Raw genomic sequence first — 13783 nt, 5'->3', positions numbered from 1 at the left:
GAAAGAATTCCATTCACTTGATGTATTTGAATATTCTAAGGAAACTGTCTGCCCCGTATCTGTCCGTTACGATTTCACTCAATTCGTCCCGGTCATCAAAAGGCAGTTTATTATTCTAGGGAAGTACAGTGACAATTAGAGCAGTACTTCAGCCCAATTTGTGTATCAGCCTCCCAAATTATGAACATTATCCTTACCCACTATGTATTTTAAGTCAACAGCATTTTTTACAAGGGTTGGATGACTTGATGAACACTCTAAAACTTGAGTACAAGGTAAAAACAAATTCAATTAGGGACTTCCCTGGTGGCGCAGTGGTTAAGAATCCGCCTGCCAATGCAGGGGACACGGGTTCGATCCCTGGTCTGGGAAGATCCCACATGCTGCAGAGCAACCAAGCCCGTGAGCCACAACTACTGAGCCTGCACTCTAGAGCCTGTGAGCCACAACTACTGAGCCCGAGTGCCACAACTACTGAAGCCCCTGCGCCTAGAGCCCATGCTCCGCAGCAAGAGAAGCTGCCGCAATAAGCCCGCGCACCACGATGAAGAGTAGCCCCCGCTCGCCGCAACTAGAGAAAGCTCATGCACAGCAACAAAGACCCAATGCAGCCAAAAATAAATAAAGAAAAATAAATTAAAGAAAAAAAATTCAATTAACTAGAATCACATTATTACAATGTCCTCAGGCTTCAGACCACAGAAGCACTGTAGCAGAGACTGTAAGATTCTTTTGATATTTCAGGTCCAGAATCAATTTCTCTTATGCTGAATTTTCTATAGCAAATACATTACACTTACAGTAAAGTCATAAGGTTATTCAATGCGTATTTGCGGCATTCCACACATAGTGTTCCTTAATCTCTTAGATTCTCTTGTCCCTTTTGGTAAACATGAAAACCTTATGCATCTTTTCACTATAATTACAAAATAAGTTGTTAAATTTTTTAAGCCTTCAAAGTAATGATAACTTTATTTATCTTCATCTTGAAAGTGCCTTCAAATTCAATCATGGATTGGGTCTGCTCACTGACCAAAAGCTTTTCTATTCTAGGTAAAATGGAGGCAGGATTACCACAGAAACCAACTTCAACATCAAGCATGCCGGTGTTTTTCCTTCTGTTCATAGACAGAAAAGTACAAAATTAACAACTTTGCAAATATTTTATATAATAGCAAATATGCCTTTCAAACTTTTTCAAATGTGCCCTTCTTGAAATCTACCTTCCAAACATAATTCAAAATCACTGAAGTTGCTTGTTTCAACTTCGCCTCGACAGGATATAATCTAGATATCTAAGGCAAAAGATTAGTGATTACTATCTAGTGTGATTTTATCCACATTCTTCCCCAAAATTGACATTAAAATGATCAGAAAGCCCTCTGAAGCAGGGCCAGCAAGCCCTATGGACCAACGCCACTAAGATGCCACCAAAAGACTGGTGAGCTCCTTGAGGATGAGGACTATGTCTTACCAAAGGCTATTCCCAAGTCCTAACACAGTGCCTGGCGCTTGGTAGTGCCACACGATGGATCAATGAATAAATGTCACTTGAAGATGAGGTTCTATAGATGCCACCAAATTTTTCTATCTGAATCATTCTTGCAGAGTCTCATAATAGAGAAAAATGGAACCACATTCTATACCTCCTCTCTCTCATTTCTGAATTGGCAACATGCTATTAGCCTTGTTAATATCTCAATTCAAGTCAACTTCAAAGCAGCCCTGGCTCAGTCCTTACTCTCTACCCACTTGCCAAGCCAAAACTGAGGCCCATGAAATCCAGATAAAAAGGGTATTGATCCCACTGTGGAAATTAACCCTAAAAGCACTACCAAAAGAAAAAAGACATGCTTTTTATAGCAGCAAAAATTTTGAGGAAAACCTAAAGTCTAAAAATAAATGAAATGTTAAAAAGCTATTTTAAGCGGTAATATAATGTTAAGTAAACATACACATACACTAACAAAACTGCATTTATGCTATGTTAATGTTGAGAAAATTTTGTATTTTAGAATACAAGACTTTGGAATTGGAAATAAAGTCTAAAAAAGAACTTGGGAAAGAATCTGAAAAGTGATTTATTGGAAATTGGAAACTTTAGCTAATTATTTTTTATTTTCACTTCTTGTTGTTGTTATAACATGTCTACAATTAACAGAGAAATTATAAAAAGAGAAAGGAAATAATAAAATGAGATTAGAATTCAATTTCTAAGACTAAGGATGTTTGTTTGGAATGCATGCAAGATCATACTGCCCTATCTCTGAAATGTAGTAAAGGAGAAACTGTAGAGGTTAAAGGTCTAGAAGAACTGTATCACCACCACTAGAAATATCATGGAACCCTCCTTTCCAGAAACCACTGCAAAGAAAGGTAGTACCCAGAGTGTATAGCAAAGGCATCATCAATCACTGAATTCTGATTGTAAGTATGGTGCAGCCTCCATGAGCTCACTCTGATCAAAACCAAGCCAGGAGATTTATGGAGAAGACTACTTAATATTTTAGTACTTGCGAATGAAAAGCACATGTGAAAGGGCAAACAACACACTTACTCTAAAAACTACATTCATCTCATGTTTTTTAACTGCATAATTATATTAACCATATCCACATATGAATTTCCCAATTAACTACACTGATATTGATGTAAGATGATGCCACTACAAATAAAATATTTAGTATAATAGCTGAACTACATGCTAAAAAAAGGGTATTTCTTTAAGTGCAGTCTATCCACATTACACATGAAACATTTTATTACAAAATACCTTTTACAGTAAAGAATTCTGAGCAACATGTTTACTTCCATATCCCAGTAACTCAACTCTTTACCTCTCTTCTGTTCTCCTATTAGGCAGTAATAATCTTTCATTTCCCATTAAGCGTTTATCCCTCATCACCAAAAGCCTTCCTCTACCTCCTTTCAATATCCCAACCTATAAGTAAAATAAAGCGTGAAAAGACAGTTAAAAGGTCCAAGAGCTTAGAAAAGGATAAATGTGGAAGTCAAAATTATTTAATACAACTTTTTCCTATATTAAGAGAATTCTATTTGAATTAAATTCTTAGGGGCTGAGCATCTGGCTCCTGTAGAATTCTGACAGTACATCTTAGTACAAAATTCTACTTCAAGAAAGAATCTTGAGGTTGAATGGAGTTCATAAATAAAATCAGATTTGTGAATTAATTTACTAACTCCATCAATCTTTAGTCCAGCAAGAGACTTTAAATCAAAATATTTAATCTGCTCTCTCAAGGACAGACAGACCAAAAACATAACTGAGATCAGGAAGCACCAACTATTTCCCTCTAAGAGGCATGCTTTAAGAACAATTGTGATAAGGGGGTAAAATTAGCAAGCCCAATAACTTTACAATTTCTTCACTTTACAAGGTCTTCACTGCAGATTTCATTCTATTTCTTTAGGTACTCAGAAATTCAACATCACACCTAGATCTAAGAACAAAAATAAAATTCTCCCACAAGTAGTCCTGACCTCCTGTGAACCAGAAAATTTGCAGAGGAAACTGCCAATAGCATAATTTCACATGTAAGTTTTACTCTAGTTATGGTATTTCAACTTATTAACTTATTAAGAGTATACAGAATGAAGGGGGCCTCAAGTCACTTAAAATTTAGAATTTTCTTTCAGAATTATCCTAAGTATTTTGTTTCCATATCTGTGCTTCATTAACATGGGGAAGTTGAACTGAAAATCAACTATTTAAATCAAAGGTTAATCAGAAAAAGCAAAATAATAAAGGAATCTATTTAGCATATCTGTGTTTGACTGCTACCTAATGTTTAGTTTCAATAAGGGACACATTCACATTTAGTTTAGAGATTTCTGCTTTTATAATCTGGCATCAGTTTATTGAAGGGATAAATAGGATAATAGAGGAAAAAAGACAATAAAGTAAGAATACTCCTAGTTACAACAAACTAACTAGGTTCAGTTTTTTCATATGCTAAATTTGGGGATTAGATTGAATCAGAAGTCTTCCCCAAAAAATTTTTTTTAAGTACAGAACTCTTTTTATCAAATGGCATATAAAGCCCCAATATATATAGTACAGATAAAGGAGTAGGCTGCTAAGGTTGAAGTGGGAAAGGCTGGAACAGTCACCGGTTAAATTTGATTCATCCACAGCACCAGAGGGCGCTGCAGAACACAGACTGAAAACTACCAACTAGATCATCTCAGAAGTCCCTAAACTCTTGGATTTAGTCAACAGCCACAAGTGATTTCAAAGACGTTCACAGACACAAAAAGGCAAAAATTCCCAAACTTGCATTAGATAATTTTCATATATGTCTTTTTCTTCAAAAATTAGGTAATCCCCGTGAGTCCCAACATTTAGATAAGAATAGAAGGAAAAAAATGCCCTTGCAACAGAAATGTTGAATCTTTCCTGAAAACGTGGATCCACAGTAGGAAAACACTGTCTGGTTAAGAGAAGAAAGTTATGAGCTATCTCACAGTGCAGAAGCTTGAAAGCTGGCTGAAGATGGGACTAAAATTAATTAAGAGAAAAAAAATCAATATGAAAATCAAATTTCTTTTACCTGTTGGCTAGATCACATTTAGTTTCCAGTATATCACTTGCCCTTCTGCAATCATTTTCCTGGATATGTTGCTTACGTGTATCTAAAGGAATAGAAAAATTAATTACTCTTTAATTATGATTGTACATTCTAATATTCAGAGATCTCTTGAAGTTCTACAACAACTTCTAAACAGGAGAAAACAAAAATAAATCCTAATAGAAAAAGACAATTATTCAATTATTAAGTATAAAGTAGTATGCATGACAGTGATGGAGAATATGTACAATAGGCTTTCCTAGAAAGATAGCTCACACAAACTTTCCCAAAAAGGGACAAGCCATAATTCTCAAGTATTATACAGCCATGCTTCATGTTTAAGTACACAGATAATGCAATTACCACATAAACCAGCCAAAAAGTTATAGTACTTAGCATATTTTAGCCCAGCACTTAGGACATCAGTCAACCTATGTATTTATTCTTCAACATATTATTTAATAACTATGTGTCGTTACTGCACTAACAATGGGAAAAAGAAATTAAAAATGGAGACCTGTCTTCAAGGAGTCAGTACAGGAAAGACTATTGACAAGTACATACAGAATTATGGTATACTGCTACAGTATTATGATACAAGTATGCACAGAATGCAAGGAGGCAGAAAGGCACCTGGCCCAGAGTGGGGAACATGAAGAAGCCATGAAAGTACTAAGAGAATAAGTTGCATGTTTCGTGTGCCACAGCATAAGGTGTATCTAGTGGAAGCATGATAGGCAATGAAATTGATGACAAAAGCCATGGCTGTATTTCAAAGGATTTGATATTCCAGGAGCTCCTCTTCTTTCAACATGTTAGCTTCTGAAAGACTATTTATACATGTGTCCAAAGTGTTACTGTATAAGAAGCCAATGTGTATACTATGTAAAGTTTTCCTTGTAATTCATCATAATGCCACCTCATAACATTCTCAATACCCTATGCTTTTGAACCTACTAATTATGATGGAGTTACTGTTATTTATAAAACATTCCAAAAATAAGCACAAATACAACTATACCACAAACTTAGTAGACAACCATTAACTAAAATGATGATGATATAGTCAACATCTTGTTATAACCTGTAATGTTAAAGAATTGAAAAAGAATATATGTGTGTGTGTGTGTGTGTGTGTGTGTGTGTATATATATATATATATATATATATTCCTTTTCAGATCACTGAATCACTTTGCTGTACACCTGAAACATTGTAAATCAACTATACTTTAATTTTTAAATATTTTAAATTTAAAGATTTTTTAAAAATAAAAATGATGATGCACAACTTTAAACACCATCTGGTGGTGGTAGGCAGAGTTCATGCACATTTGTTCTGGTATGAAAGAAAGTCTGTAAGGTAAAAGCTGCTAAGTGAAAAAGCATCTAGAGCCTTTTTCTCTTTTCCAAAGGTGATGGGTGATGGAAAGCCACTGGTGGGTATTACACCAAGAGGTGAAAAGGATCATATTTACATTACAGGAAGATCACTGACAGCCATTTGGAATATAGAACAGATAGACCACTGGAGGCAGAGTAGCTAGTTAGAACACAATCACATGCAAGAAATGATGAAAACTAAACTTAAGATGCAAAGATAGCAAAGGAGGGCACAGTCATAATAGTGCATTTAGGAGGTTAAAACAAACTGAACTCACCACTACAAAGCAAACGAAAATAAAGCAGACACTGACTCCTACCGTAAAGACACTACAACTACTAAATAAAATGTAAGAAAAAAGGAAAGCCCAGAAGAATAAAAATCATCACATGACAGAACCAAAGATGGAAAGCACAACAAGCAGGGTAAACTTAAACTGAGAAACAAGGGCTCAGTGAGGCAGGCTCCAGGGGCTGAACACAGGAGATTTAAATGCCTACATGGTAACAAGAAACATCATCTCAGGCCTCTCAGGCTGGGATCTGAGAGACTGCCATAAGACAAGACACTGCAAAGACTGCTCTGCCTCTGAAAAGGGATTACAAAAATTCTGCCAACTGGACAGGGAAAGCCTGCTGTCTACCTGGACTCCTTGGTGAAAAAAAAGTATAGAAGGAAGGAAGGAAAGTCATCTAAAACTAGCCTATTCAAAAGGAGGTGTGAAATCCATAATTATACTGGCTACTTGTTTTAGGAATCCCAAACCAAAGACATTAACTGGTCTAGTTCAAGAGAAATCCCTGGGACTCTTGGCCACTCTGTAGAGACCCTTCTGCAATCCTGGGCCCACATGACTCCTCCAGAGGTGAGGGACCCACTGAAGTTGACATTTCATTCAAATATTTTAATATTAATATTTCAATAGAACATCAGCAGGCAGAGTCTACAGGAGAAGTACCTGAAATGAAGAGATACTGGGAAAACTGATAAAGATAAAAATCAGTACATTTAAAATGATCAACAAAAAAGAAACAACAGGGGCCATAATGAAAGAAGATGACACCATGAAAAAGAATGGGCAGTTTTGAAAAAAGAAGCAAATAAAGAATACATTCATGAAAACTAAATACTAAATGGACAGGTGAAAAAGGAGATTAAACATAAATAAAGAGATAATTACTGAACCATAGAGAGATACAAAGAAAATACCCAGAATGCAGGTCCAGAGTTACAAAGAGGTTGTAAATATGAATGAGAATTTATGAGATATGGGGGACAGAATTAGAAGTCCCAATAATATGAGGTATAAAAGAAAAGGACCAAAAGAATGAGAGAGGGGGGTAATATTACAAGAGATATTAGTGAATAAGTTTCCAGAATTGAAGAAAGATACGAGCCTTCACACTGAATAAGCACACACAAGTCCAAACAGGCTAAATAAAAATCAATCCACATTTAGATACAGCTCAATGAACCTGCATAATACAAAAATAAATAAGTCTTAAAAGCAACCAGAGATCAAAAATTACCTACAAATGAATGACAATTAGACCAACAGCAAATGTTTCAAAAACAAAAGAAGGCAGAAAGCAATGAGATCATATTATTAAAGTCCCAAGGAAAAGTAAGTGTTGATCTTGAATCCAAACTATCATTCATGAGTAAGTAAAAATAAAGACATTTTCAGAAAGACTAAGAGATCTTACTATTCAGGGTCTGTCACTAAAAGAAGTGAAAGATATACTTCGAGATATACCTCTCAAAAGGAAGGAATAGAACAAAAGTAATATTGACAAAAAAAAATCAGTATATGTACTGGTAAATCACACACAATGATTGTTAAAAAGAATATCTATCAATGTCATTTTTTTTTTTTAAGGGGTAGGGCATTATCCTAGAATAAAAGTCAGTAAGAGGACGAAACAACCATATACAATGAGTGAACCCTCCTTGTATCCTGGTTCAAAAATAAACATTTACAAAGAACATGTTGGGGGATAAGAGAAATTTTATTTATAAACTTAAGAACAGCAGAATGGTATATGTATGGTTAGATCCAAAGTAAAATTATTTTTATAAACATACATCAGAATAAACTTAAGATTTAGGATAGTGGTTACCTCTGCAAATGCAGAATGAACGGTCAAGGACAAGGGGTTAATATCCAAAATATACAAATAGCTCATACATATCAATATCACAAAAACAAACCCAATTAATGCATGCCACAACTAAAAGTTCACATGCCACAACTAAGGAGCCCACAAGCCATAACTAAGGAGCCCACCAGCCACAACTAAGGAGCCCACCAGCCACATCTAAGGAGCACACGTGCCACAACTAAGGAGCCAGTGAGCTGCAACTAAGGAGCCTGCCTGCCATGACTAAGACCCGGTGCAACCAAATAAATATTTTTTTAAAAAAAGGGCAGAAGATCTAAATAGACATTTCTCCAAAGAAGACATACAGATAGCCAACAGGCACATGAAAAGATGCTCAACATCACTAATTATTAGAGAAATGCAACTCAAAACCACAATGAGGTGTCAACCTCACACTTGTTAGAATGGCTCTCATTAAAAAGTCTACAAATAATAAATGCTGGAGAGGGTGTGGAGAAAAGGGAACCCTCCTCCACTGTTGGGGGGAATGTAAATTGGTGCAGCCACTATGGAGAACAGTATGGAGTTTCCTTAAATATCTAAAAATAGAACTACCATATGATCCAGCAATTCCACTCCTGGGTATATGGGTGGAAAAAACGAAAACTCTAATTTGAAAAAACACATGCACTCCAATGTTCATAGCAGCACTATTTATGATAGTCAAGACATGGAAGCAACGCAAGTGCCATCAACAGATTATTGGCTTAAGAAGATGTGGCATATATATACACACATACACACACAATGGATATTTCTCAGCCATACAAGAGTGAAATACTGCCATTTGCAACAACATGGATGGACCCAGAGAATATTATGCTTAGTGAAATAAGTCAGACAGAGAAAGACAAGTACTATATGATATCACTTATAGGTGAAATCTAAAAAATAATACAAATGAATTTATATACGAAACAGAAACAGACTCACAGACACAGAAAGCAAACTTACAGTTACCAAAGGGGAGAAGGAAGCGGGGGAAGGGACAAAGGAGTATGAGATTAACAGATATAAACTACTTTAATACATAAAATAGATAAGCAACAGGATTTACTGTATAGCATAGGGAATTATAGCCAATATCATGTAATAGCCTATAATGGAATATAATCTGAAAAAAAACCCCAAAATCACTATGCTCTACACACCTGAAACTAAAATAATATTGTAAATCAACTATACTGCAATTAAAAAAAAAAGAATACTCAAGGAAGGGTGGATACTCAAGGGTTAACAACACTAGTACTTTAAAAAAAAATCTAAAGCAAATATTGCAAAGATTTGACAAGAGTGTTCAGTAAACAGGTATTTATAATATTCCTGTACTTAATATGCTGAAATATAATTTTTAAAATCCACTGAAAAGAAAAATCACTTCAAGAAAGATGTAATATGTAAGGTATAGGAGGGAAAAAGCTGTTTTACTTTAAGCAAAGTAAAGTGGTTTACTACAAAAAGTATAAAATAATGTTGAGGTTCCCCAGCCCAGACCAAGGCTCTAGAGGAAAAAAAAAAAAAGGAATCCCAAGAGAACAAACTCTGCAATGTCTGAAGGAAAGGGTTACCCCCAAAGATCCTATCAAACACTTTTAAAATGTGGACTTCTAACTAAACTTCATAAACAGACAAATATTCCCTCACTCTGAAGGCGACATAGAAATCTCCAGATGGACGTGAGGACAATTTCATGGTTTCACAGGGCCTAAACTAAGTATGCCAAGAGTACAAAGGCCCTTTCCAAGCTGAAGTGAGAACACAATGGCAACCAAATATGCCAAGAACTATCAAAGTAATTCTATCATCATAAGCAATGCTCTGTATCTGAAGCTCTGTATCTGAAGATCTTTTTCATTAATCAAACTATGCAGTCTTTTGTGTCTACTCTTATGCTGGCGCCTATCCTTGACCCTTGCTCTCTGGTCTATGATCTCTCCCAACTAGTGTCCTCCCCACATACACCTGACTCCCAAACCAATCACCTATCCTAGCTGTGTTCATCCTTTTTCTTCCTAAGTCCTGTGCTAACTGCTGCCACAACTGATGGCCTGCCTAAACTCAACTGTGACCTATACTTATTACCTGCTCCAGACTGGCTACATAATTCATACATTTTTTATTCATTTATCCCTCCACCTATCTACCTTACATTTACTGAACCCAATAAAAATTTCTTGTACACAAGTACCAGGCAATTGGTGAAACTGAGTATGAAATGGGTATTAGATATTGTAGAGAAATTAATTTTTTAGGTGTGATAATGGTATGATATTTGAGGAAACTGAATGAGATGATTATTAATTTTAGGTGTTAATATTAGTATGGTAATTAAAGAGGAAAAAGTCCTTATTTTCATGGGAATGCATGCTGAAACACTTAGAGTGAAGTGTTAAGGTCTCAGACTTACATGGTTTAGCAAACAAACATACACATTTAAAGCAAAAATCTCAACTGTTGAAACAAGCAACAGTTAAGTATTCAGGTAATTACTGTACTATTCTTTCATGTTAAAAAATTGTGGGCTTCTACACAAAACTTGTAAACGAATATTTATAGCAGCATTACTCATAATAGCCAAATGGTGGAAATAACCCAAATGTCCATCAAAGGACGAATAGATCAACAAAATTCGATTCAATCATACAACAGAATGTATTCGAACAAAGTAATGAAGTATCGATACATGCTACAACTTGGATAAACCTTGAAAACATTGTGCAAAGTAAAAAACTGTGCAACTGAAAGAAAGGAGACACAAAAAGCCTCATGTTAACTGAGGCTCATATGACTGAAATGCTATGTGCATTTCACCACAGTAAATAACTGGGAAAAAAAACATGAAAGTTTATAAAAGAACTACTATCATAGTGAGAAATATTAATGAGAGGGAAGTTTAAAAGAGAAAAAAATAAATAACCAACCTGGAAGTGAAGCAGGGTACTGCAAAAGAATACTCTTCGCATATGCTTCTTCTGAGGCAGGATCAAACGAAAGGGGAGACATAGGTGGTAAAAGATCCACAGCCTTAAAACACAGAATTTGTTATTTTGAAATATACACACTTTACTCAGTACCACAGTAACAATACTAAGTAAATCTATGAATGGATGATATTTTTTTCCCACCACGAAAGAATTAGCAAACATACAAATTATCCTGTAACTATTTTTAAACTAAGGAGTATGATACTAGGAACAAGAGGGCTACTTTGCCCTCCAACTATGCCTCAAATGTAATAGTACCTAAAATAAAGAGGAATGTCTCAATTTCTTTCTTTTTTTTTTTTTTAAATTGTAATCCTTACTGTTACCGGCCAAAAACTCAGGACTTAAACCCTGTTGTCTTTGTTGAAAGATGAACCAACTGCAGGGAAAGTTTTGAGATGCACTGGCAACAAAGTGAGACTTGCTCTTCACCGAGATCAGAAGTATTAAAAGGGGATTGCACATTGTCCTTGTTTAAGTCACTTATTAAATGCCACTCGGACTTCTAGTCCGGGTGTGTCCCATGGAGACTCCCCCCACCACCACCTCCCGCCATAGTTGTGAAGATCAGAGCAGTGCTTTGCAACAAACTAAATTCTCAATGTGTTCATAGGGATTGTGGGGCTTGGTCTTTGGTCAAAGGCTCAGCCATTCCGAGGAGTCCTACCATATTTTTGCTTCCTGCTCTAGTAGGTTTAGTTTCCTGGGTTTGGGGTGAGACATGTGGACTAGAGCTGTTAGATTGCACAGGGGACTGAATGTTCATGTTCTGCATCTCCAGGCATGCACAGACCCCCAGAGGATGGTCCAGGTCCCTTCGTTCTGACGGGCAACTTTACCATGTCGAGCTGTTGTGTTTACCATGTGCGTTTGTTACCTTTTCATCCTCATCTTTCTCATCAGAAACTTGTGGTTTTACTCTTTCAGGTTCTTTTTCTTCTGGTCTCTGTTTGCTAGCTAGATCTTTGGGTTCACTTCTGTGCCTCTTTTCATCTTTGTCTTCTCCTTCATTCATTTCAGCCTGAGCTCCTCCAGGCCTCGCATCTCTGTCTGGCTCCTTCTTAGATTTCTGTTTAGGTGTTAGTCCTTCGGTTTGACTTGAGTCTCTTTTCTTCCTGGAGGTGACCAGGCTTTACTTTATCAACTCTTTCTTCTTCTTCCACGTGTGTTCCTGGTCTTACTCTTCCCGGTTCTTCTGCAGGGAGCGGTCCAGCAACTTGCTCTCTGGATGTAACTCTACGTCTCTTTTCCTCCTGGTCTTTTTCTTCTTCACCGACAGAATCATCTGATTTTGCTTTTTTTAGGGTCTTCCTCAGGCTTCCGTTTGGCAGGGCCCCTTGTGAAATGAGATGTGATGGTGGTCTGCCTGGTAGTTTGCCTTGTAATCCTGGGGCTACATGAGACTTCAGATTTTGTTTCTCCATCGGACTTGCTTCTCCTGGGCATGCAAAGTTTGGATACAGGTCTGGGGGACTTGCTTTTCTCTGCTATTTCCACTCTGCGGCCCTCACCACTTGTCTGGCTCCCGTTTCCTAGACATCCATTCACTTCTCGACTGAAAGCATGAGCTCCGTTCTCCAAGGACAAATCTTTATTTTAAAGGGATTTGACTTTAGCCAGGTAGCCCTCCTCTGATAATTCTTCTTTATGTAATTTGGTTTCCAATTCACGTAACTGATTCTTTATTTCTGTCTGCAGAAATTCAGGCAAGAGAATTCCATTTCTCCTTCACGCATTCCTTTTCTGTTAAACTATGTCTTTCCAAATCTTTGAGCCGGATGGTCTCGATGATTTCATGAGCAGCATCGTGGGGTTTGTCGTAGACCAGCAGCGGCCACGGGTAGATGGCAGGCTCGGCCCCCACGGGTGACTTGAGCCTCAGCTCCAGTTTCTCCCCGATCTCATTTTCTTTTTAATACAATCCACTGAATCTAAAAATATTAACTATATCACAACAGCAGCTTAATGAACATTCTAAAATGTATTTAGAAAAATCACAGAAACCAAAATATTTGAACTTTAGGCTCAGATGCAAAGATGACAAGCATACACACATATAGCATTTCCAGGTCATTTGTAACATGATAAATCAAGAGTTTGCAAGAGATTAAACTACTCTCCAAAAGTCAAGTCAATATTACTTACTGGAGTCCAACCTTTAATTAGACTGAAAGGAGACAGGCCAAGAAATTCTTCCCAATTTTTATGCCATTCTTCTTGTTTTTCAACAATAGAATGTCTTATAGTTGTGAGATCTTCTTTTATTTTATACCTGTAACGGCATAAAAAAGAACTTCATTCAAAACATGAATATATAAAAAGAAGCACTGAGAAAAAGCGCTGAAGAATACTATTGTTTGTAGAGAAAGGGCAGAAAGTATAACTGAAAGTTCAACCAATACAGCACACCTAAATTGCATAAACTCTCCCACTGAGAGTTCAGAATCTAAAATACCTTCTTTCCTTTTAACACCAAATAGCAATCATACATCTATACTCCATTTATCTTTAAAAATATTGGGTTGGCCAAAAAGTTCGTTCGGATTTTTCCCTAAGATGTTACCCAAACGAACTTTTTGGCCAACCCCATACAATTTTTTCCTGGTTCTGAACTCAAGCTGAAATTCTACTCCTACTCTCTATCCATTTCTAAAGAGAACTCATA

At 36.5% G+C, this 13783-nt stretch overlaps 1 protein-coding gene and 1 non-coding gene across 4 annotated transcripts in view; both read right to left on the bottom strand.

Moving 5' to 3' along the window:
- Positions 1-13783, bottom strand: part of HAUS6 (HAUS augmin like complex subunit 6) — a 49986-nt gene that overhangs the window by 11669 nt on the left and 24534 nt on the right. For all 3 annotated transcript variants that reach the window (XM_036855165.1, XM_036855166.1, XM_036855167.1), the window contains 3 exons: positions 13264-13390; positions 11056-11158; positions 4572-4653 (listed from right to left, as the gene is read on the bottom strand). In XM_036855165.1, the coding sequence (XP_036711060.1) occupies positions 4572-4653; positions 11056-11158; positions 13264-13390 (312 nt within the window). The remainder of the gene's footprint in view (positions 1-4571; positions 4654-11055; positions 11159-13263; positions 13391-13783) is intronic.
- Positions 43-176, bottom strand: LOC118897583. The gene has a single exon (XR_005020475.1).

Source organism: Balaenoptera musculus, chromosome 6 (assembly GCF_009873245.2).
Source record: "Balaenoptera musculus isolate JJ_BM4_2016_0621 chromosome 6, mBalMus1.pri.v3, whole genome shotgun sequence".
NCBI classification, from domain to species: Eukaryota; Metazoa; Chordata; class Mammalia; order Artiodactyla; family Balaenopteridae; genus Balaenoptera; species Balaenoptera musculus.
Note: the sequence above shows the minus strand (reverse complement) of the source record. Positions and strands in the feature narration are given on the sequence as shown.